General features: G+C 41.9%; 1 protein-coding gene across 3 annotated transcripts in view; it reads left to right on the top strand.

Moving 5' to 3' along the window:
* Positions 1-26,067, top strand: part of ABCC4 (ATP binding cassette subfamily C member 4 (PEL blood group)) — a 283,972-nt gene that overhangs the window by 174,135 nt on the left and 83,770 nt on the right. For all 3 annotated transcript variants that reach the window (XM_055360589.2, XM_055360590.2, XM_055360591.2), the window contains one exon: positions 11,157-11,236. In XM_055360589.2, coding sequence (XP_055216564.1) covers positions 11,157-11,236 — 80 coding nt within the window. The remainder of the gene's footprint in view (positions 1-11,156; positions 11,237-26,067) is intronic.

Here is a 26,067-nt window from a genome sequence, read left to right as displayed (position 1 = left end):
AATTCAATGGTTAAATTTCCCTCCTAGCTTTTTAATGGTGTACTTAAATATATATATATATTTGGTGTACTTAAAAATATATAAATATATATATTTGGTGTACTTAAATATATATAAATGTATATATTTGGTGTACTTAAATATATATGAATATATATATTTGGTGTACTTAAATATATATGAATATATATATTTGGTGTACTTAAATATATATAAATATATATATTTGGTGTACTTAAATATATAGAAATATATATATTTGGTGTACTTAAATATATAGAAATATATATATATATTGGAATATATAGAAATATATATATTTTGGAATATATATAAATATATATATTTTGGAATATATATAAATATATACATATTTTGGAATATATATATATATATATTCCAACAAAAGTTCATGCATTTTTATTGAACACAGCCTAGCACACAGTTTGGTGTAACACCTGTTGGCGGTTCCCAGATATTAAAATGATGCACCGGGGATGGAACTGACGATCACATTTGGGTGTTGGTTGATCTGTTTCCAGCACACCTTTGGTTGCTTTACATAGGGTGGGTAGTGGGAGGGCCCATTGTCTTCAAGTTCAGTCACGTTCTCACACTGAATGTTTTGCTGTCCTATTTTTGAGTATTACATATACTTGTATGTGGATTAGAGATAGAGCCGATTTTGCACACTGACTGGTAATTTCCATTCAAGGTAATCTCAGTGATTGAATTTGATACTTGCCTTTGTGGAAGTGGAAATTCCTTGTCTAGGTGAATGCTGTATAAATATGCGTTGCTGCCACCATCTCTGTGGGAACACATTCTTGGAGACCGCTGGGTATTTCTAGGCCCTTGTTTTTACCCCTCCAATAGTCATTCTTTTGGAGATATTCCATGAGCATTTAGCCGCGAATGACAGTGACAGGATACTGGAGCAGTAAAAACTATGTCTTAGGGATTAAAGTGGTACATTCCCAGAAGAGGTCAAGAGATTGGTGATTTCTTACTCTCTTAGAATCAGAGGTTCTTAATGAGAGCTCTGCTGTCCTGTGGTTCCTGGTTTAGGAATCCCCTGAAATCATATGCAAACTGCACACATGTGCATTTCCAAGCGAAAACACTCTGTGGCATTCATTGGCCATGCAGTGTTTGAGAGCAGTCGTCCTAGAGATTCTACCTGTTGCTGTCCAGGGATCTGTACCTCCTGGATGCTACGTGAGGCTAGGCCAGGTTCACTCCTCCCTGGTGTATTCTTGAGATCCATGGGTAAAGGAAATGGCCTGGTCTGTCTTCCTAACTTTTTTCTTTTTAGCAAATGTAGAATAATCATCACTTGCTGTAGCAAAGCATGCATAGCTGCTATAGCAAAATGGTTTCCCGAGGCAATTTTTCAGGTGTTTTCAATGGCTTCAAAGATAATCCCCTACAATACTTCCTGGCAATGAGTGATTCGGCTTTGCCCTGGGTCACACAGCATGTTAAGGTCTGGGATGAGGTAGAACTGGAGCCCCTGGACTTTCCTAATTAATTCTGCCTTTTATTAGGCTGCATGTCCTCATTCATTCATTCATTCATTTATTTACTTGTTACAAGTTACGGCCTCCTGTAACTTGCGTAATTTAATCTTGAGGTGGAGTTATTTTAAACGTTTTACTTTAATTATGATTAGCCAAGAGAGAGTTCCTGAAACCCTTCTAAGCAGGAGTGATAGCCGAAGTATTTACCATCCAGTACAGCAGGCAGTAGCCTATCAGAAGAGGCCTGGGCTGTCAGCGGCTGCTTTGGCCATCGTCATTTGTGTCAGCCCTGCCTGGAAATTTATTGGCTAATTTTTATTAGTAGACATTTAATAGAACTTGCAAATGTGTCCAGTAAAGTAGCTTGATGTCATGGAGGTGTTGACATGAGCACACCTTTCTGAACCTCCAGGAGCTGGGTATGAGTCACAGCCTGGATGCCTGACAGCCAGGCATCCTGGAATTAATTTCTTACTGTCTCTGAGCCTCCACTGTATCTTCTGTAAAATGGGAACAGTATCTGTGTCATAGTTTTGAGGTAATGTATGTGGTTTCTGGCACTAATTTAGTGCTCTGTCGGGTGGTCTTCAAACACAGTGTTGAGTTCACTCTTCTAGGTTTGTGTGCCTCATTTGGTGCCTTAAGAAAATGGTCTGGGTTAGGATGTACCATTATATTATTATTATTTATTTTATTTTATTTTTTTTTTTTTTGAGATCAAGTCTCACTCTGTCACCCAGCCTGGAGTACAGTGGTGTGATTTCGGCTTACTGCAGCTTCCGCCTCCCAGGTTCAGGCAATTCTGCCTCAGCCTCACGAGTAGCCGGGACTACAGGCACATACCACCATGTCTGGCTTTTTTTTTTTTTTTTTTTTTTTCATTTTTAGTAGAGACAGGGTTTCACCATGTTGGCCAGGCTGGTCTCAAATTCCTGGCCTCAGGTGATCCCCCCACCTCTGCCTCCCAAAGTGCTGGAATTACAGGCATGAGCCACCGTGCCCAGCCTTTTTTTTTTTTTTTTTAAGAAAGGGGGCATTTCTTGCTCCCTTGCCCAGTCTGGAGTGCATTAGTGTGATCATAGCTCACTGCACCCTCAAACTCCTGGGCTCAAACAGTCCTCTCCCCTTGGTTTCCCCAAGTGCTGGGATTACAGGCTTGAGCCACCATGCCTGGCAGCAGTGGGATGACATCTCCAATCGTGAGTGAATGAACCAAGATGACCCTCAGGAAAAAATCTTGTCCAGTTGCCTGCTCTCAGTGAGGAAGGCACCGGGATGAGTGAGTGTGGGCTCTGTCTGTGCACACACAGGCAGAAGCCGAGTCAATCTCTTGGCAATCTTCTGTAGACTACTTTCTCCAGCCAAAGTCAAATGTGTAAAACGTCCATCTCTCCAAACTGCACTTGTGCCCCTCCTAAATGCTTCCTCTTTACAAATATGGCTTTGAAGAGCCATAAGTACAAGGAATTTTTAGCAGAGGCCCTCAACACCTGATCCTTTTCCACTCCCATTCCACACCCAAGTCCTCTCCTATCAGCACACCTTAGGTCATGCTCTTCCCATCAACTAGGCAAATATTTGTCATCCCGTCACCCTTTCCTGCCTCTCAGTCCTGATGGATGTCATTCCTTCCACCTGATCAAAGTCCACATTCTTCATCAATACATTCTCTTCCCTCTTTCCAAATTCTCAGGCCCTGTTCCCATGAGGGCTGACCCTGCCTCACCCTGGTAGCTCGCATCAGCTGGTGATGCCCCCCTGCTGTTGTGCCTTCCTTATTGCCGCCTGCCTTGGGCATGGTCTGTGCTTTCTTATTTCTGCCACCTGCGTGTGTGCTCATGTCAGGTTGTGTCACTCTACATGCCGTGCTCACTTACATGTATCTATTAACCTGCTACCAGTGTGATCATAAGACACTCAGAGAGGACTGGGTGTGGTGGCTCATGCCTGTAATCCCAGCACTTTGGGAGGCTGAGGTGGGCAGGTCACCTGAGGTCAGGAGTTTGAGACCAGCCCAGCCAACATGGTGAAACCCCATCTCTACTAAAAAGACAAAAATTTGCTGGGTGTGGCGGTGCACATCTGTATTCCCAGCTACTTGAGAGGCTGAGCGGGAGAATTGCTTGGATCTGGGAAGTGGAGGTTGCGGTGAGCCGAGATCGTGCTAGTGTGCTTCAGCCTGGGCAACAGAGTGAGACTTCGTCCCCCGCAAAAAAACAAAAAACACTCCAGAGCGACATCAAACAAGCATCAATTTTAAGTCATGAAAAAAGTAAAATTTTAATTCCAATTAGCAGGTTCTGATGAGTGATTATAGGTGTCTTACCTGATGGGTGAGCAGCAGGAAAGGAATGAGTCCAAAGTAAGAGATTATTGTTACCCAGAGGAAGGAAAACTTGAAGCTGGATGTGGAAAACAGATGATGAGGTTGCCTTTTGCCTTGAAGCCATTTGGGTTTTTATAAGTCATTTAGTGTAGACAGTCTCACCTAGCATCTTCCAGTTGGGGAAAAAAATGAGAAGGATCTGATTAGAAAATGGAAGAACACATACATACTTTTGAAACTCATTTTCTCCAATTTGTCATGTCATGTAATAAAACCTGGAAATTACTTTTTCAAAAATATGTCATAATTATATGAAAAGGCAAGAAACAACTACACTTTGAAAACACAACACAGTCCTGGGACTACAGGCATGTGCCTCCATGCCCGGCTAAGTTTTGTATTTTTGGTAGAGTCGGGGTTAGCTTCCCTAGCTGTGGAAGGTTTCTGAGAAAAGCAGCACAGTTATCCATAGCCGGTCCAGTATAAAGGCACTCGCATTAGTGGCAGGTTCCTGAGAGCTACATTTGTCAGCAAGAGTTTCATGGAGGAGAAAGGGCGAAGGCTGAGATCCTGGTAGGTGGAGGCAAGCAGGGACTGAGGACCTTCATGACAGGTGGATGGAAGAGAGGGAAGGCCCCCTGATGGGAACAAGGACACATGGCCAGGAGGAATGGAGGGGAGGTTAGGAAGAGACCTCTCTTCTACCTCTTCTTTCCTCACTGTTTCTAAAAACTTAATAGCTTTGATTTGACAGATGAATAAATAAGGATGTAAATGAGGTTATTTTAAATGAAAAGTAAAGACATGCTGGTAATTATGTAAAATAAAGATAAGTCAAAAATTACTTACAAGTTTTCATGCTGTATGTTTAGGCATAGGTCTAAGGTAGGGTTTGAGAAGTTAGGCGTGGGTTGTTGTGGGTCAGTTTCAAAGGATTCTGTTTAGTTTATTTAGATACGCGTAAGATGTTTTGTAGGATAACTGAGTGTCTGAGTAAGCCCTGGGCTGGGAGATCAGGAGTACAGATAAGATTTGGGATGTATAAGCAAACAGGAAATCTTTGAAATGAAAGTGAGCAAAGTTCGAGAAGAGAATCAGAAAAAGGAAAAAATGGTCAATAGATTTATCCTTAGAAAAAAATAAGATGAAGCAAAGGATATTGAAGGAAGTTGCCCTGATGAGTGGGGTTTCTCATTCCTCTTCTCTCTGCCTTATGGAAATCCCAGAATGGCTTGGCAGAGAGTTCCCACCCCATTACGAAACACTGCATCACCTTGAGCAAGATTGGCTTTTGTCTTCACATCTCTAACATGAGGAGTTTGGTCTACAAAGTGCTGTGAACATTTCTGTTGCCTGCAGAAACCTTTCTTCAGAGGCAATCTCTATGTGAAGGTCCCAATGGATGTAAGGCCCTATGTTTGAGAGGGGAAGGGCAGAGAAGGGAGGAGATGAGGTGTCTGGGGTTGGGTGTGCTTGGCCTCCCCTTCATCCTCTGTCTCATTCTTTAAGATTCTTCAAGGCAGTCTCAGAATCTTCATAAGACAAGGTTTGAGGCTGGGCGCTGTGACTCATGCCTGTATTCCCAGCACTTTGGGAGGCCGAGGTGAGCAGATTGCTTGAGCCTCAAGAGTTTGAGACCAACCTGGGCAACACGGCAAAAACTCATCTCTACAAAAAAATTTAAAAATTTGCCAGGCATGGTGGTGCGCCGGAGATCCCAGCCACTTGGGAGGCTGAGGCAGGAGGATCAGTTGAGCCCAGGGAGGTCAAGGCTGCAGTGAGCCTTGACCTGGGCAACAGAGTGAGACCTTTTCTCAAAAAAAAAAAAACAAAAAAAAAAAACCCCATAAAGTTTGAATGTTATCAGCCCTGGGGATCCTTCGCACGCATTTAAGCTCTAGAATCCTACAATAATAATACAAAGAACACCTCACCCATGTGAGCTACTCTAGAATTTAGAGGATCCCTTCATAATCATGATCTCTCTGATCCTCTTGATCTTTGGCCCTGTGAAGTAGTCCAGGCAAATATCATCAGCTCCGTTTTATAGGTCAGGAATTTGAGTGTCAGTATAGGTTGGGTGAGTTGCCCTGTATTGTTGAGTCCTGTTGCTACTGAGCCTCCGAGAAGGACAAGTACCTCATGTCTTGTCCCTGCCTCATTTTCTCTTTCATGCCTTCTGTGAGCCTCTGCCATGTTGATGGCCTGTTCTGATGAGATATACTGAAATACTGGACTTCTAGATCTGTTTGGTTCTCATTTTGGTCTAAGCTGAGTGATACAGGATGTCCAGGCTGGCCCATCCCCTCAAATGGCTTCCTCCCCTCCCAGATCACAGTGTCATAGATGCTGTCATCCTTTTCAGCCCAGCAACTGTCTCCAGGCTCCACCCAACAGCCTGTACTCTGGACCAGTCTGTGCCCCGCCATGTGGCACCACGTTGTACCTGGAGTGCACAGGTCAATTCTCTCAACACCATTTGATAGACTCTGCTCTTTGGGACAGACTGCTTGCATTTACATTCTACTTCTCACATCTCAAGATAGTGGTTCCCCCATCCTACCTTTGCCCTTTGCACACTCCACCTACCATCAACTATGGGTACCTGAGGGTCCACCCTCTCTCTGTACTTCTGGCTTCCAATTCTCTGCAGGAATATCTAAGGCCAATTCTTTTTTTTTTTTTTTGAGATGGAGTCTTGTTCTGTTGCCCAGCCTGGAGTGCAGTAGCATCCATCACCTTGGCTCACTGCAACCTCCGCCTCCCGAGCTCAAGCAATTCTCTGCCTCAGCCTCCCATGTAGCTGGGATTATAGGCGCCCACCACCACGCCCACCTAAGTATTTTGTAGTTTTAGTAGAGACAGGGTTTCACCATCTTGGCCAGGCCAGTCTTGAACTCCTGACCTCGTGATCCATCTGCCTCAGCCTCCCAAAGTGCTGGGATTATAGGCATGAGCCACCGCGCCTGGCTCAAAGGCCAATTCTTATCAAAAGTATTAGCTTTCAGAACCATCAGTGAAGCTATAAGTGTGGATACCTATAAAGAAGTTTACAAAATTGAAGAGTTCACTAAACACATCTACTTTTACCTTCAAGGTCAGATGTGGCATGACCTAATGGGGTCTTTTTTGTTGATACCTAAGACCATTTTTGTGGTACAGAATGGGCTTACCAGGAAGGAATGAGTGGCACACGCTACATCATGGGTGAACCTCAAAATCTTGAGATACGGGAAGGAAGCCAGACACAAGAGATCACATATTGTGTGATTCCTTTTCCATGAAAGATACTGAAAAAGCAAAGAGGCAGAAAGTAGTTGCTTGAGGCTGGGGTGGGCATAGGGAGGCACTGTGAGTGGCATGAGGGATCTTAGTGGGGGCATAAAAATGTCTTGAAACTTATTTTTGGTAATGACTGCATCACTCAGTAAAGTTACTAAAATTCATTGAATTGGATACCTGAAATGGGTGAGTTTTATGAGACGTAAAATATGTATCAATGCAAATATGCCTCAATATTTTCATATTTAAGTGTACTTTTTTGTTACAAAAAAGAATGGGGCTCACAGTAGACATGGGAACTTACAAGTTTTAAATTGTAGTTCGGTTATAAGGGAATTGAGAAGTCTTCGTTATGGGAGAGGTATCAGAATTCCGGAGGTGACTTTAACTTCAGATTAGATTCTAGAATCAGTTTGTAAAATAGAGTCATTTATGAATTTGTATTTTGACAAAAAGTTCATTAACACCTTTTATAATATTCTATGTTGTAGAAAAAAGTTAGGAGGAACCTGACTCTGTATGTGATATTATGACTTCAAAGGAGCTTGGTTTCTCTCTGTCTCTCTCTCTTTCTCTCTCTCAGAGGAAAATTTTAGTGTGCTCATAACTTATTATAGACCCTTTTCAGACATTTAGGTTGTTTCCTGCTTCTGATTTGCCAAATAATGCCACATTGACCATCTTTGATGCACTTATTAATGCCTTGAGATACTTCTTAGAAATTGAATTTTGGGGTCCGTGGGGATGCACTCTCAATAGTTGTTTATTGTCCAGCTCCCAAAAATCTACCTGTGCCATCATGCAGGATTGGAGTGATGTGGATTTACATTAAATGTGAGTCCAAAATGTGGTCTGGCTCCAGGAATTTACTGTGATTGTGGGCTTAGTCATGGGATATATCCTGACCCTGAGATATGCAGATAATACCTAGGGTATTGATTTTAATCCTGGCTGCCAGGCATTCAGAGAGGCTGGCTACCTGACTATGTGCTGAGGCAGTGGCCAACATGGGACCCTGTGTGTTATGAGAGGTAATCGAGGTACCCAAGGGATAGGTGCCTGTGAGAAGTCTGGAAAACTTGTGATTAACTTTCTTCAAGTAGTTGAAGAGCTGCCCTGTCAAGAGAAATTCGATTCACTTTGTATGGTTGTAAGAGCAGAATCAGCAGCAATGATTGGATGTTCCCGGAAGGCAAGATTCGGTTTAATGTAAGCAAGCCTTGTCTAACAGAACAGTCCGAAAATAGATTGGGTCTCCTCAGGAAACAGTGACTCCTCTTCTCTCGACATCCCTGGGGATGCTCCAGCAGGGGCCAGATGTCATTTGGATGAAGAGGTGTGGCATGTGCATGGAGGGAATTTATCATAAGTGTTTGATTTGGAGACCTCTGGGAAAATGACTGTGAGACTGTGAACTCGACATCACAGCTCTGATTATGACAGTTTGCTGCGAAGCCAGATGAAGATATTCTGGCCGGGTGCTATGGCTCACACCTGTAATCCCAGCACTTTGGGAGGCCGAGGTGGGTGGATCACCTGAGGTCAGAAGCTTGAGACCAGCCTGACCAACATGGTGAAACCCCGTCTCTACTAAAAATACAGAAATTAGCTGGTCATGGTGGCATGTGCCTGTAATCTCAGCTACGCGGGAGGCTGAGGCAGGAGAATCGCTTGAACCCAGGAGACGGAGGTTGCAGTGAGCTGAGATCTCCTCCAGCCTGGGCAACAGAGTGAGACTCCATCTCAAAAAAAAAAAAAATTAAAACTTTTATTCTTTTTGCAAACACCAGTCTTTGAATTGTTTCTTAGAACAAGGAAGTAACTATTGAACCTTCTAATCTTATACTTTCTACACTCAGATCATTGTTGATAAGAGTTTTGATTTCAGCTGATCTTTGACATTCAGTTCAGTTATTGGCATAGCTGTGTGAGGAGGTGGGCTTTCTCAGTTGTTTTTGTTTTCCTTGTATTTTATGCTGTTTTCCAACCATGGGTCTTTCAGATTTTAAGATGCTCCCAAATGGTCAAGATAAAGGGTTGGTTTTCACATACTAATGATTTATGTAGCCTTTTTATCTTTTTTTCTTCTTTTCTTTTTTGTAGAGATGAGGTCTCGCTATGTTGCTCAGGCTGGTCTTGAACTCCTGAGCTCGAGCAGTGCTCCCACCTCTGCCTTCAGAAGTACTGGGATTATAGGTGTGAGCCCCATACCTGGCCTATCTTTTTTTTTTTTTTAATTTGAATATTGCTTTCAACTTTTTAAAAGCTGAACCATACTTGCAATGTTTCTGAATATTGCCTATGTTAACTTTTCCACTTAAGAAATAATTTATATTTTAATAATTATGTCTTTAATTTTTTAACTTATATTTTCCTTTTATTGGTATTGATACATTGAGATGAGAAAAAATAACAAGAAAGACGACAAACAAAATCCATAAGTATCTGTCGGAAAAATACTCATTTAACTTTAATGTTTCTTAAGTACAGCTGATAAAATAGTAGCCTGACCTCTCGCCCTGCATAGCATGGTCTGGCAAACAGCAGAAGGGCCCCTGGGAGCTGGTTGGAAATTCAGGCTCCAGCTCCTCCCCAGGGCCACTGCATCAGGACCTGCATCATTTGAAAAGTTGAGCTTCCTCCCCGGTGGCATGCTGCAGAACCTGTGGGTCATAGTCATCATCGCACCTTTTTGGTTTTGGTTTTCTAGCAGCCATGAAAAAGTACCTGGCGTTGTGCCTGGGCTTTTTGTTTTTTTTTTTTTTTTTACAGGCATGAGCCCATTTAATCCCTAGGACAACCCTCTAAAGGAGGTGTTATTAGAGGCTCAGAAAAGTTGTCACTGGGCCTGCCAAAGGTGTCACTGAATGATGCTTTCTGGAGTCTGTGTGTCCGAAGCCTGAGACAAGAAAATTGAGGTGCAGCTCCAACTTGTACACACTGTGCTTCTTGGCCAGCTGGATGCCTCAGGAGAACTGCAGAGGCTGCATTAGCCCCAGCAGTGGGAGGCAGCTCCGTCCACAGCCTCTGACCATTCACGGTCCACTTGCGGCCTGGTATAAAGGCCCCAGGACGAAGTCAATCCTGACAAACCCTAGGAGGCCACACATCTCATCTGTAAGCAGGGCTTCCAGAAGCATTGATTAGAAAAGAAGTTCAGAGGCCTAGACACACACACTTCTCAGGGGTCACCTGCATCCACGTAGGCTATGTGTGTATAGCTTCCATTTTTTTGAAGGAAATCGTTTGAAAGAATAGATATTTATTAGAAACCAGGTTTGATCTGTTTCTGACGCCTTTATGACATACTGTTTTCTTGGATTCTACTTGACAGGGGAAATAAAGTCGATGCTAAGCAGTGATCTTCAATCATTAAATAATATTTCTGTTTTCCTGCATAATTTCCTCTTGTGTTCTTAGATAAGACTAAGCCTGTTTTTGTCATACTGTTTGCATATCTGAAAATGACAACTTGTTTGCCAGTAGCAAACTCACAGCCTGGAAAATGATAGGATCCCAAGTTTCCCCAAAAATGTGAGGTACAGTCAAGCAGGCTGGGGAAAAAAAAAATACAGAGGTTATCATTATGTTTATATAAAAAATATACCACTTAGCAAAAGAAATTCTGATAAAGCAAAATTAGTGAAATAATTAGGATCAATTTCTGTACGTTCATCTACCTACTTTGCACTTGGATGGAAGTCCTAGATTGGGTCTTAAAAGGAGGGAACATTCTAGAACCCACCAACCCTTCCTGTTACTGTTACGAGATTTTTTTCCCTTAATTCTTTTAAAATCAGGGCCACATTTCAACTCCCTGCCCGCTGCCATTTGATGATATTTTTGTTTCTCTTTAGGTATCGTCCTATTTTCTTTTTCTTTACCACTGACATCGGCTTATTTCATATGAATGAGTAATATATTAAATACATATGCATTTAAAATATTGTTTTGATTTGTTTGCGAATTGTTTCTCTTAAAGGGTCTATCTGGGGAAATGAGTAATTTTTCATATCCTGTTCTTGCAGGAAGAATTTTAAATCGTTTCTCCAAAGACATTGGACACTTGGATGATTTGCTGCCGCTGACGTTTTTAGATTTCATCCAGGTAACGTTGAGAGTAATGTCAGGATCTCAAATGGAAAACGGAAGTTCCTATTTTTTCAAGCCCTTTTCATGGGGTCTGGGGGTGGGACTCTCGGCCTGGCTGTGTGTAATGTTAACTTAATGAAGGGCCATGTTTGTAAAAGAAAGGTGCGGTTATAACTCAGAGGCTAAGTTGGCGTGAGTAATACCTTGTGTGTGGGAGTGGCCATACAGTCGCGTCAGGGTTAGTTTGAAGCAGCTTCGTGCTTGGTAAGTGGCTCTCCGTCTGCCTCTAGGTATCTGGCGTGGATTTTGCTTTACTGTGAACACATTTCATAATATAGAAACAATCACCTCTCACGGAAAGATAGCCTAGATTAACTAAATTATGCATTGTATTACCACAAAGGGCAAATACTTAGGCACTTTTTTTTTTTTTGGATAGAACCAGGTGTGGTTACTTACAAAGAAAAGATTAGTAATAATAAGGTGAAAATAATACTTTATTAACAAGGACAATAGAGAGCAGTTATTGCGGATACAAAGCCTTTAAAGGCAAGGATATCTAAGCCAATTTGAGTACAGGATCAAAGTCAACTCAGAAAATGTCTTTTTTGTTTTCACACGTTGATTGCTCTAAGTCTTAAGCTGTCTTTAAAAAAAAAAAAAACCAACAATCCTACAGAAATACCTTCTGTAAAGCTTTTCTTTTGTTTGTGAACTTGGGGCTCTAAAGAATAATATTGGGTCATCTCTCATCTCCTTATTCAGTACTGTTGCTCATGTGGTTTGGTTTTATTTTATTTTTTCCTATTGTTTAATTTTGTCTACTTGTCAGTGGTTCAAGCTGGGGCACTTTTTTTTTTCCCAAGTGTTTATTTTGGAAATGCATCTATTAAAAGCTATACATATTCCAAAATCTCAGCTGCTGTTGCTAACACTTTATGAAATTTGAACCTCTGTGACTTTTTCTAAGTGCCAACTTAGAATAGTTGTAATCATTAGCTGAATTTAAAGCCATTAAATAGAAATACTACAGTTGGGGTCTGCAATTTTGGCTTGATCCTGTGATCCCCCTACCCCTGCTTTTTTCTCAATGCTCAGATGCTTTAGATCTCCTCTGGAGCCACTGTTATAAAGGAAGCAAAATTACTTAATTTTCCAAATTAGCTATGTAAGAAAAATCAGTCATAGGCTTGAAATGCTTATAGGAATTCCTGTTTGTCACACAGCAAGGCAGCAAATGAGCATGTGACTGCAAACAGTATAGCCCATGGGCGAAGGCATCCACTGTTTACCGAGGTGAAGTAAGCTGAGACTCACAGGTGGATTATTTTTACTGCAAACAAGGACCTCTGATTTTTTTTTTCTTTTGCAAACATTTTTAAAATGTGCCCTCCTGGGTTTAGCTATATTATTTATCCCTCAGAAGCCATCACTAAAACAGTTGCCCCGTTTTCATAGAATGCAGATGATTGTCTGTACACGTTTTGACAGGGATTGTTAATTACTTCAAGAAGATTTTGTGAAAGTTTCTGTTTCTTTGCAACAGGAAGCTAGGCAAAGGTTGAGTTTCCGAAGCTGGCTGGCCCACTATGTGCTTAGCAGAGTGAGCGGTCGTAATTAGTATCCCTTATGTGCTTTGTCTCACATATGGAGGGAGAGGGATGGATGCTACTTGATGTCAATATAAAACAGTTCTTAGAAGCATGAGGAGGGAAAATTCTAGTCTCGTTGTACTTCTATTTAACCAGAGAGACAAGGGTGTTTGTTATTATCCACTCACATAATCTTGGTAAACTTAACACTGTGGAATCCTACTGGCCCCAATTAGCTGATTTCTTGAATCTACAGGGAAGGTTAAATCCTAATGTTATTGTCTCCAAGAAAGGAGTTTTATCTAAAGGATAACTTAGTTATCAGTTATGATAAAGATCTATTGTCACTTGTTTTGTTTGCAGGTGTCTTTAATAAGGCTTCCCATAATCCCTTCAGGAAGAAATATTTTCTCCTTTTAAAAATAGTATTAGCTAAATATAAAAGCTCTGGTCCCTGCCATTGTTGTTGATTCTTTGAGGGACATTTCCCAACATTCATTGTTTAAATGGTTGTCAGGAAGAATCAAGTGAAACGTGGTAAACAATGCAGTAACTGGTTCATCTTACTTTGTGTGCCGAGCCTTTCTCCCGGGGATTTGCATTCGATGAGTGGGCTTTTGACTGAGGTATCGCCAGGATCATTTTGAAGTATTTGGGCCTGTTGCTATATTAGGAAGTGAAAATTTTTATTAAAGCCACACACCCAAAAAAATGCATTTAACCTGCCCTCAAATAAAGGCCAACAAAAATCTAAATGTAAATTTTTTTTTTTTTTTTTTTTTTAAGTTGCCTAGGCCTCTCTGTAAGGATGAAAACAGCCCAGTGCTGTTCTGGGACTCTTAATGGAATCATGTAAACTTAAAATAAACACTATTATGGTAAGCACATAGAATGAAAACTAATTTTCCAAATCAAATACATTATATTCAATTCATTTTCCCCAATCAACCAAATGTTTAAAACCTGTTAGTTATAACAGCAATCTTCTGGAAATTAATTAGAAGCCTATTAGCTCTGCTAGCTGAGCCGAATGAAGGGGGTTGCTCGGTACATTTCTAAGTAGTCTCCTGAATTAAAGCAAAGCAAGGTCAAAATGACAGTTAGCTTTGTTCACCTCATGGCTTTGCTTAAAGTTGTTGATCTTTTAGGGGGGAAGGAGGGAGGTGTTTTGTTTTGCAAAGGAAATTTTGTCTACTTTGACTCAGTTCTGTGATACATTTTTAAAATTTATTTCTAGAACCAGTCGGGTGAGCCATACAGGAAGCATGATCTTATCTGTGTGAATAGTAGCCTTCTCCATTGCATGGGCGTCTGAAATGGAGTTGAATTTTAGGCCTCTTGTCTACCGCATCAATTCTTCTACAGGGTTTATTTAGCCCCTTTCAAAATTCAGATAGTAGGAAATTTCCTGGATGACTTTGTGTTTAATGTCATTAGCAAAACATGCTTTGGACATTGGGACCCTGGGTTTTGTGGCTGTCATCAGGTTCTATGGGTAATAAACATGCTGCTGACATCACGGGCCCTGGGTTTTGATGGCTCTCGTTAGGTTCAATAGGTAATAATCACAGTGACTAGCAGTTCCTCCTAAGCCCAGAGAAACTCACAGAAAGTGGGGCCTTCTCAACCCAGCAGCTGACATTGACTGAAACAATTGAGTTTAAAAAAACTGGGAATTTCTTTGTCAAGATGTTACCCTTGGTGTTATCTAGCTGACTGATCGACAGGGGAACTACGTATCATCGGAACCAACTACGGATGGTATTCTTGAGCCAGAAAGAACTTTGGCAGGATGTATAGTAACAAATAGAATGAAGATTAAAATCCACAGAAAAGTTAGGTATCTTCATAAAAAGGGAGTTGAAATTCTGCACTTACCAGAACATTCAGACTAAGACTGTCGAGTTGTTATTCTTACTAAAGCTGAGATTTAAAATCAAATAGCTATAGAAATAAATAATGTAGTTGCATTTATCCATGTGACTTTCTTTTTTTTTTTTGAGATGGTCTCACTCTGTTACCCAGGCTGGAGTGCAATGGTGCGATCTCAGCTCACTGCAACCTTTGACCCCCAGGTTCAAACGATTTTCATGCCTCAGCCTCCTGAGTAGCTGTGATTACAGATGACCACCACCACTCTAAGCTAATTTTTGTATGTTTAGTAGAGACAGGGTTTTGCCATGTTGCTCAGGCTGGTCTCGAACTCCTAACCTCAGGTGATCCACCCACCTCGGCCTCCCAAAGTGGTGGGATTACAGGCATGAGCCACTGCACCTGGCCTCATGTGACCTTTTTAATCCAGAGCATTCATGTTTGATTATGTTTTCTGTATGATGGTGATCGTTTTATCGGTTTTGTAAGTAGGAGTCTGGGACTGTGGACCATTGGGTCAGAACTGAACTGTTTCCAATTGAGTTTGCCAAAGACTGGAGGGGTAGATCTGAGAGGAGAACCCTCTGCTTGTGGCTTGGTGTCTAGAATGTAGGCTCTGTAGAAGCAAGTCTGAAACCATGCACAGATTTTATTACTCTCCCGATGAAATCGCTGAGATAAGGAAATTCTGGTTTACATGTGACCAGATTTGCTGGCCAGATAGAGGCAATTAACCTAACTTTGATTTTTGGACTTCAGTAAAATATTTGTATTTGCGAGTTTTCATTTGTTTTTATATAGTTAGATGTTGGCATTCATTGCAGATGGGAACAGTGACACTGGTAACTTAAAAGTGGGTGTCATTTGCTGTCCTGTATTAAGGGAAGAAACCCAGAGGGGCAGCGAGGGTAATGTGTCACTTTGGAACTCAGATTGGCTCAGGTGTGCAACAGTAGTGAATAAAGAAAGGTGAGGTTTTCGATTAGGCCTTTTGGAAGGAAAGCCAGAATTAAGGGAAGTTTTTGAATATATCATAAGATATAAATATATCATTGGAAATAAATAACTTATAGAATACAAATGAACAGTCTGCAAGTTACCTCAAGGTTGCCATGGGCTAATCAGATAATTTAGCGAAGGCTGGCAGTGCACATCTGGCTTATAAAGGGTTGTTCAAACATGTTTTTCTTGTCTGCTTTTTCAAAAATTGTAACAGCTTTGAACATCTACAATATTTCTAAAGCCAAGTCATTTACGAACATAGAATGGCTCTTCACAGGTTAAAAGTGAATATCTTGTTTTCGTAAAGAATTGAAATACAAATAGCATAAAGATCTTCATCTGGAACTTATGTTCTTTGAATAGGAATTTGGCATTCAAAACATAGTATGTTTGCGTAAATCAACAAACAAAAACATAGAGGTGATAGTCAACATTCACATTTTAAAGTGCTTGATTACTTCCTTTTTTTCTGTGGTTTTTTTTTTTTTCTTTCTTTCTTTTTTTTTTTTCTGAAACAGGGTCTTGCTCTGAAGCCCAGGCTGGAGTGCAGTGGCGCAATCTCAGCTCACTGCAGCCTCCACCTCCCGGGTTCAAGCAATTCTCATACCTCAGCCTCCCGAATAGCTGGGACTACAAGTGTGCACCACCATGGCCAGCTAAGTTTTGTATTTTTAGTAGAGATGGGGTTTCACCATTTTGCCCAGGCTGGTCTCTGATTTCTGACCTCAAGTGATCCTGCTGCCTTAGCCTCCCAAAGTGCTGGGATTACAGACATGAGGCACCGCGCTGGGCCAGAAGTGCTTGATTACTTCCTAATATCAGCACCAATGCCAGCATCATGAATCTCTTCTTCCATTTTCTTAAAACAATAATTGGATTAATAGGTACCCTATCTGTCATATTTGTATTAATAATATCTTATTTGAATTAGAAATTTAATATTAATGATTTGGAATCAGTTTTCAACAATTTTAATAGTGCAAATTTATTTGTAGTATTTGATGGGGAGATATGGTGTTTTGTGACTATATTTACAACGGGATGTATCTGGGAATATCTCAAAGTTTCTCCCAAAAGGAAAACATTTCTATTACAAATATGTGACTTGTGAAAATAATTTGTAATTCTTTTCAATATATCTCATTTTTTTTTTTTGAGACAGAGTCTTGCTCTATCACCCAGGCTGGAGTGCAGTGGGGCGATCTTGGCTCACTGCAACCTCCGCCTCCTGGGTTCAAGCAATTCTCCTGCCTCCGCCTCCCGAGTAGCTGAGATTACAGGCACCCACCACCACGCCTAGCTAATTTTTGTATTTTTGGTAGAGATGGGGTTTCACCATGTTGGCCAGGCTGGTCTGGAACTCCTGACCTCAAGTGATCTGCCCGTCTCGGCCTCCAAAAGTGCTGGGATTACAGGCGTGCGCCATCACGCCTGGCCAATACGTGTCATTCTTATTACATGTCTTCCTTTTTATTTTTTTTTCCCACCAGCTTTTTATTGAGCTCCTACTATATGCTGAGTATGCAGAGGTGGAAAAGATAGAGGCTTTATCTTCATCCACCTGAGAAGCATTTATTGAGTATCTTGGGTGTACTAGGCCCCATGTTGGGCTTAGAGATACGGGGCTAAGTGAAATTGAATTCCCTTCTTCTATGAGTTTACTCTATTGGGAGGGACAGATAGAAAGCAGTTACCATGCTGTGTGAAAAGACTTACAATAGAAGGGATACTGTAGGAGAGAATGGTTAAGGTCTCAGCACGAGACAAATTTCCAGTCCTAGCTCTTTCACTTTAAGTTCAATTATGGCTTCCTCCAAGACTGGGCATGCAACACCTAATGCTGGAGTGGGGACTCAAACCCTCTTCTCACAGTGCAGCCATATGTTAGAATAAATGTCTAAATAGACTTGTTTTGCTTTGCTTGCCTTTGATTTGTGGCTACAAAGGACATACAAAGAGCAAAATTCAAATTTTCTGGTCCTTAAATCTAATCTCTCTTTAACTTTTGGAAAGAAACTGTGTGCATGCCAGACTGTTGGCGCCCGTGTGTGTGTGTATGTGTGTTTGCACACCTGTGGCTCACCCTCAAATGTACCCTTCTAATTCTTCATCCTTTAAGGACCAGTGAAAGTCTCTCTTTCTCATTAGTGATGCTTTTCTTTACCACTCCATTCTGTAATAAAACAATCTCTAGGTCCTATAAAAAGAAGGGATCATATAATACCAGGCTGAGCACTGCTCTGAGCATATTTCACTTGCCCCATCTCATTTAAACTTCACTGATAGTCGTTGAGTCAATCAATATTTCTTGGACACCTCCTGTATGCCAAGTACTTTTCCAGGATCTAGAGCATGGAGCAGTTAACTGGGTATCAGCTTCTAGGAATTGGCATTCTAGTGCAGGAGGTCGATAATAAACAGACCAATAAACATAAATAATCTAAGTTAGTATAGGTCTAGTGTGTTCAGCAAAGGAAAGTGTTTGCTAATGACTGGACCAGCATAGTCAAGGAGGAGGTGACGTTGAGTTTGAAAAATAAGGAAAGAGCCGTGCAAAGAAGATATGGGGGCAGGTTGAAGGAGGGGCACATTGTACGGAGGAGGAACAGGTGCCAGGTCTCCAGAAGGGAACAAAGTGGCATTTCCTCAGGCAGAGAGATGCTGAGCATGAGCAGGGTACCTGTAGTCCCAGCTACCCGGGAGGCTGAGGCAGGAGAATCACTTGAACTTGGGTTGTAGTGAGCCAAAATTGCACCACTGCACTCCAGCCTGGGCGACACACTCTGTCTCAAAATAAAAAAAAAAAAAGAAAAAGAGAAAATAGATTTAATGGACTCACAGTTCTACGTGTCTGGGGAGGCCTCACATGGTGGAAGGTGAAGGAGGAGCAAAGGCATGTCTTACATGGCGGCAGGCAAGAGAACATGTTCAAGGGAACTGCTGTTTATAAAATCATCAGATCTCATGTGACTTATTCACTATCACGAGAATACCATGGGAAAAACCCAACCCCATGATTCAGTTACCTCCCCCTGGGTCCCTCCCACAACATGTAGGGATTATGGGAGCTACATACAGTTCAAGATGAGATTTGGGTGGGGACACAGCCAAACCATATCTATCACTAAGTCTCTAATAATAGATTATTTGTCATCTGGTGCCCACCCATCTCCCTATAGAAAGTCATATAATGCTCATTTAATATGAGCCTATGATATTTTAGATATAAACCTTTCAGAAATTGTGGTACTAGCCTTTTTTTCTTACCCCCTGTGTCTTTAGAATTAAAGGTAGACAAACTTAGTTTCCTTTCCCCAAAATTCTTTTAGACATTTTGAGTGGTTGGTAAGATTCCCAGCTGTGGAGACTACTCATTTAAATAACTTTATTCCTGGTTTTATGATAAACCTGGTCTCAAACCCAGGTACCAGAGAAACTGTGACTGTTTTTTAGATATGAGCATCTGGAAGCTCAGGAGAGAGAGGACACTAGATTTTCTTTTCTTTCTTTTTTTTTGAGACGGGGTCTCGCTCTGTCACCCAGGCTGGAGTGCAGTGGTGTGATCTCTGCTCGCTGCAAACTTTGCCTCCCAGGTTCAAACAATTCTCCCATCTCAGACTCCTCCACAGTAGCTGGGACAATAGGTGTGTACTACCACGCCTGGCTAATTTTATTTTTTGGTAGATATTTGGTAGATACGGGGTTTCACCATGTTGGCCAGGCTGGTCTCGAACTCCTGACCTCAGGTGATCCACTCACCTCAGCCTCCCAAAGTGCTGGGATTACAGGAGTGAGCCACCATGTGCAGCCTATATCTTTATCTACGGTATTCTGATGCACCTTTGTTCAGGTTGTGATATATATAGCTCTGTGGTAATACTGTATAAACAAGGAAAAATAACTGTGGCAAAAGCAAAGGCACATTTCTATAGTTACTGTTAAAAAATAACTTTACATTAAAACTTTGTAACAACTGGTGATTGTACATTGTACTAATATTATTCATTGGAAGTGCATTCTTTATAGAAAGTTACATAAGTATACTAAAGAGTTAAATTTAAATACTATAAACATATACAGTACACAGCATAAATATTTTATTTTTGTGAAATAAAAACACCTCATGGTTTAATTAAATGGAATGTTTCTGTCACAATTTATACTTTGAATACTCTAGTTTTGTTTTGTTTTGTTTTGTTTTTTTGAGAGGAGTTTCACTCTTGTCACCCAAGCTGGAGTGCAATGGTGCCATCTCGGCTCACAGTAGCTTCTGCCTCCCTGTTCCAAGTGATTGTCCTGCCTCAGCCTCCCGGGTAGCTGGGATTACAGGTGACTGCCACTATGCCTGGCTAATTTTTTTATTTTTAGTAGAGATGGGGTTTCACCGTGTTGGCCAGGCTGGTCTTGAACTCCTGACCTCAGGTGGTCCACCCATATCAACCTCCCAATGTGCTGGGATTACAGGCATGAGCCACCACGCCCAGCCTGAATACTCTTAAAAACTGTCAGTAAAGGATCTGAACTCCACCACAGCCCCATATATTTGATTTTAGACAACAAAGTCTGGGTGCCTTATTTCATGTGTGAAAGAGAAATAGAATCTCAGGTCCCACACTCCCTATGCCAAAGGGAAAGTTAAGCTTGGGAACAGAGTCACCAATACCATCTTTCTTTTGTTCCCAAACAGATAGCCATGATTTCACAACCCTACTATCCTGTGTCACTGCCTCATTTCCTGTACTCCCTCCTTTATCTTAATATAAAATACAGATTGACTGAGTGTGAGACAATGCACAATCCACATTTTCTTCTACTCCCTCTTTTCACATGTAAAATGTAGATATACTGAGGCTAATCAGGGTCTCACAAGAAGGTGACCATCTCCCTCACTGTCTACCCTCCCTCCCTTTTTCTTTTTTTTATTTTTTTTTCCCTTCTGCTTGCTCTTCTTTAAATACTGAAGTGTACAAAACTCCCTCTAGAAAAAAGCACAGATCACAGATGCCCCTGCCACATTCTCATCTGTGGCTAAATAAACCTCTAATCGATTGAGACCTGCCTTAGTTACTTTTTGGTTAAAATATATGTGTGTGTGCGTATATATATATATACGCACACACACACACATACCCCTCAAGAAGCAATTAAACCGTTGATATGTAATCTTCCAATTAAAGTAGCTTGATGCCCATCTTAAACTGTAAATTGAGGAAAATAACATTTGTGGCTGTAATAGATGATTTATGTAGGGCTCTAGGGCAATCGGAGTCTACATTTTAGCCAGCCTTGTAAACTTGTGTATGGAATTCATAGTTGAACCTATAGAGAGCTGAACCCATCTAAGGTCTTTGAGCAGCTAAGTGGCAGCTCATCTTGTAATTTTAAGGTTAAACAAGGATGTGTGATGTGTGCACATGCATCTCTCTCCTTTAGAGACGTTATTCCCAGTTGATGGACTTTACTGAAAATCAGCGAGGCCGGTAACCGGCTTACCCTGTGCACACGTGGTGGTTGTCCTCTGAGTTGTGCCTGGTTGCTTCCTGAAAAGGGTCATTTTCAGAGTTCTCCCTGCTCTTTGCGGTCACCTGAAAAAGGTCTTTGTGGCAGTGGATGCCTCCTCTATCTTGCTGTTCTCATCATCATCTGCATCAGCATCTTGGGGTTGGACAGCAGATCACTCCATTCCAAGCTATGCTGTTGGGAGGCTTCCCTTGGCTTTGGAACTCTTCACTTACCCCATTGCAATTCAGTGTCCAGCAGTGCCGAGGCCACTAGGCTTAGTCACCATACATCTGCCTGGTGGAAACCTGATTGTGTTTCAGGTTTGGCTTTGTTGTATGAGGTCTTCTGTTTTCAGGAGAATTGTAGATGGAGTTAGTGAAACCAATAGCAGCACTAATGGAGCTTTATGCACACTTGAGTGAAACTGAAAGTTAAGGTATTAACTTCTAACTTGTCCTTGAACCTCCAGGGGTAAATGTTAAATTTATTCTTTAATTTTCTTGCTAATTAGTGCTCTAGGGAGGATGAAGAAGTGAACAACTACTCTTGTTGACTAATCCAGTGGTCCCCAACCCCTGGGCCACACACCAGTACTAGTCTGTGTGGCCTGTTAGGAACCTGGCCACACAGCAGGAGGTGAGCGGTAGACAAGAAAACAAAGCTTGCTCCCCATCACTCACATTACCGCCTGACCTCTGCCTCCTGTCAGATCAGCAGCGGCATTAGGTTCTCATAGGAGCACGAACCCTGTGAACATTGTGAAATGTGCATGCTAGGGATCTAGCTTGCATCTACCTTATGAGAATCTAATGCCTGATCATCTGTCATTGTCTCCCATCACCCCCAGATGGGACCGTCTAGTTGCAGGAAAACAAGCTCAGGGATCCCACTGATTCTACATTATGGTGAGTTGTATAATTATTTCATTATATATTACCACGTAATAATAGAAATAAAGTACACAATAAATGTAATGGGCTTGAATCATCCTGAAACTACCTCCATCGCCATCCATGGAAAAATTGTCTTCCGCGAAACCAGTCCCTGGTGCCAAAAAGGTTGAGGACTGTGTTCTAATCCACTCGTTTGTTTTCACCACCTTCTGGATTCACAGCACCCTCCACTCCACCTGTAGCACATGCCTGCCACTGGGCTGCCTCTGGCGGACCCCACTCTCTGCCCCAATCCTTGGCCTCATTATGCTTCCTCAGAGTCAGTTGTGATTCTTCCTCAACGTATTCATGCTGCTTATCCTTGTTACTGTAATTTTGTGATGGCAATACTTATCATATAAACTGATGAAACAGGAATGCCACAAGAAAGATTTGTTTGACAAGTCGAAGCCTTGGGAAAGAAAGCTTCACTTTAAAAAATTGTTAACAAATTATGTGTGGATGAGAATAAATGGGGTGGAGATGAGAATTGGAGGAAAATAGGATTGTGTGCTAATAGCTTCACACGTGTCTTGAAATTCATAGATGATGTATTATGTGTGTGATATATATATAAGAAAGACCATGAAAATCTCCAACATCAGACCCGGACATGTTTCTTCATGCCTGTAATCTCAGCACTTTGGGAGGCTGAGGAGGGCAGATCACTTGAGGTCAAGAGTTCCAGACTAGCCTGACCAATGTGGCGAAGCCCCATCTTTACTAAAAACGCAAAAATTAGCTGAGTGTGGTGGTGCACACCTGTAATCCCAGCTACTTGCGAGGCTGAAAGAATTGCTTGAACATGGGAGGTGGATATTGCAGTGAGTCAAGATCATACCACTGCACTCCAGCCTGGGCAGCAGAGAGAGACTCCATCTCAACAACAACAACAAAAAAACCCAAACCAAAAAAACCTCAAAACCAACTTTAAGGATTTTGTATTGTGTATCCCTTATTTCCATGCTGGCCAAATACAAGTTCACATCACAGCAGCAAAGGGCTTCGTCTGTTGCCCTACTTGGGGAAGCTGGTAAGGCTTCCTGGTTATTCCTGAGCCATATGTAGGGGAGGAGGAGGCACATATGGCAGGAAGTGCAGGAGTTTAGGATATCTACAGGGACACTGCAGTGTGGAATAGCTGCATCAGGAGGTTTGAGACAAGGCATTAGAGGAGATCAGATGGAGAGATGCAGAGGGGCCAGATCACAAGAAGGCTTGTTTCTTAAGCACAGGAATTTAGAGTTTAGAGATTTGGGTGGAAGGATATGGAGAGGAATGGGAGACTGTCAGAAAGATGGGGTTGTACCAGCATCAGGAAAACAAGAAAGGATACTGGTTTGGACAAGTTTCTCTTTAGGACATCCAGGTCAGAATCCCTTGTGTGGCTAATGAAAGCCCTTGCTTCTGAATAGGGGGCCCACATTGCAGGATAGTCGATCCCCTCAGGCATGTGTCATTCACAAGGCTGTGTCCCAGTAGAAGGCCAGTTAGGTTTGCACACCACCGTGAATGCTTTACTAGATCAACTGTTAAAGCTGTCAGATATCTTGCCAATCCTGTCAAATTATAGTTGCTTGCAAAATTGGAGCTGTTCTCAATTCCAAAATTAAAAGGAAGCCAGCATCATTTATGTGGTCTGTTTAGGGTGATTCTACCTCAGGATATCAGAGCCATGAAAATTCCCTTTGCCAGTGCTCTTGGTTCTCTAGGAAAAGCTTCAGGTTTTGTTTTTGTTTTTGTTTTTGTTTTCTGTTTTTTTTGTTTTTGAGACGGAGTCTCGCTCTGTCGCCCAGGCTGGAGTGCAGTGGCATGATCTCAGCTCACTGCAAGCTCTGCCTGCCAGGTTCACGCCATTCTCCTGCCTCAGCCTCCCAAGTAGCTGGGACTACAGGTGCGTGCTACCACGCCAGGCTAATTTTTGTATTTTTAGTAGAGACAGGCTTTCACCGTATTGGCCTGGCTGGTCTCGAACTCCTGACCTCGTGATCCACCCGCCTCAGCCTCCCAAAGTGCTGGGATTACAGGCGTGAGCCACCGCGCCCGGCCCAACTTCAGGTTTTAAAGGTGTGAGTGTTGCGTGTGCTACTGTGAATAAGATTAGATGTGACTGGGCCAGGTGTGGTAGTTCTCACCTGTAATCCCAGCACTTTGGGAGGCCAAGGTGGGTGGATCACTTGAGGTCAGGAGTTTGAGACCAGCCTGGCCAACATGGTGAAACCCCATCTCTACTAAAAATACAAAAATTAGCTGGGCGTGGTGGCAGGCCCTTGTAATACCAGCTACTTGGGGGGCTGAGGCAGGGAGAATTGCTTGAATCCAGGAGACAGTGGTTGCAGTGAACCAAGATTGTGCCATTGCACTCCAGACAGGGCGAGACTCGATCTAAAAAAAAAGGTATGACTAGATATCACTTGTAAGTAAATAACTTCAAAGTATAATGTAGGGGCCAGGTGTGGTGGTCCATGCCTGTAATCCCAGAACTTTGGGAGGCCGAAGTGAGAGGACTGCTCAAGGTCAGGAGTTCAAAACCAGCCTGGGCGACATAGTGAGACCCCCTTCTCTATAAAAATAATAAAAGACTTTGCCAGAGATGGTGTCTCATGGCTATAGTCCTAGCAATTTGGGAGGCCGACCTGGAAAGAACTCTTGAACCCAGGAGTTTGAGACCAGCCTGAGCATTACGGTGAGACCCTGTCTCTACAAAAAAATAAAACAATTAGCTAGGTGTAGTGGTGTGTGCGTGTGGTCCCAGCTACTCTGGAGGCTGAGTCAGGAAGATCACTTGAGCCCAGAAGTTCGAGGTTGCAGTGAACCACAGTTGTGCCACTGTACTCCAGCCTGAGCAACAGAGCCAGACCCAGACTCAAAAGAACCAAAAAATAATGATAAAAAATTTCAAGTGTAGTGTAGGATGGAATGGGAGAGGCTTGGAATCATCCTTCTTAAGTTTGACTCCTTGCTCTACCACTTACTTTCTCTTTCCTCACAAAGCCACATGCTACATCTCTGTAAAATGGAGAAAATTCTACCTATTCCATGAGGGTTGTTTGAGGATAAAATGAAGTCATTTCAATAACATTCTTAGCATAACATCTAAGCTCACTAAATAAAAGGTATTTTTTAAATACTATGTATATTTTTAAGTGGGAGAAATAGCCTGACAATGACATTATGCTGCATTAAGGTAATTGTCAGACAGTTACCAGACCCATAAGTATTAGGACATGAGTTTGTATTCCAGATATTAGGTTTATTATCCCTGAAGGCTTTAATGGCTATTTTCTCTTTTGGAACCACAGTATCAAAATCAGTTGTTTTCAGAATAAACCAGTGAGCCCTAAATATCTCATAATAACGTAATTTTCATGATATTGCTGAAACTTCCTTGGCCCTTGATAACATTGAGTGTAGAGTCTGAGTTATCTAGACTTCTGCTAGCTAAAATCTTTGCCTCTAAGAAGTCTTCCTACTAGAAAAAAACAAATGAAAAATGAAGATAAGATGCAGAGGTTGGATTTAGGCATTTTAATTTTTTCTGTTTAAATTTGGGAGTGCTCTGAGTATGCTAACTTGCACACAGCTGCACTCAGCAAAATACTGTAATTTATTGAGGCACATGGAATTGCAAAACCTTTCTTCCCTACACACCCCTCATCTAAAAAAAAAAAAAAAATCAGCAGCTTGACTGAGCTTAAATAACTGACTTTTCATATCCTTTCATGGAACACAAAGGACTAATCCTGAGGCTACTTGAGCCACCAATGCAGGCAGCAGTGGAGACCACCACTGAATGTGCCAGTCCCTCCTCCCACAAACAAAACACGTTGACTGCAGCTTTATGAAGTGAAATGCCCAAGAAAAAGAAAATGTGAAGGAGGTGTCCTCAGTCATTTCTTCCCTAGGGGGGTGGGAGGGCAGGATGAGGGGCAGGAGAAAAAGCTGCT

This window comes from Gorilla gorilla, chromosome 14 (assembly GCF_029281585.2).
Source record: "Gorilla gorilla gorilla isolate KB3781 chromosome 14, NHGRI_mGorGor1-v2.1_pri, whole genome shotgun sequence".
Taxonomy (NCBI): domain Eukaryota; kingdom Metazoa; phylum Chordata; class Mammalia; order Primates; family Hominidae; genus Gorilla; species Gorilla gorilla.
This window is presented reverse-complemented; position numbering and strand designations above follow the sequence as displayed.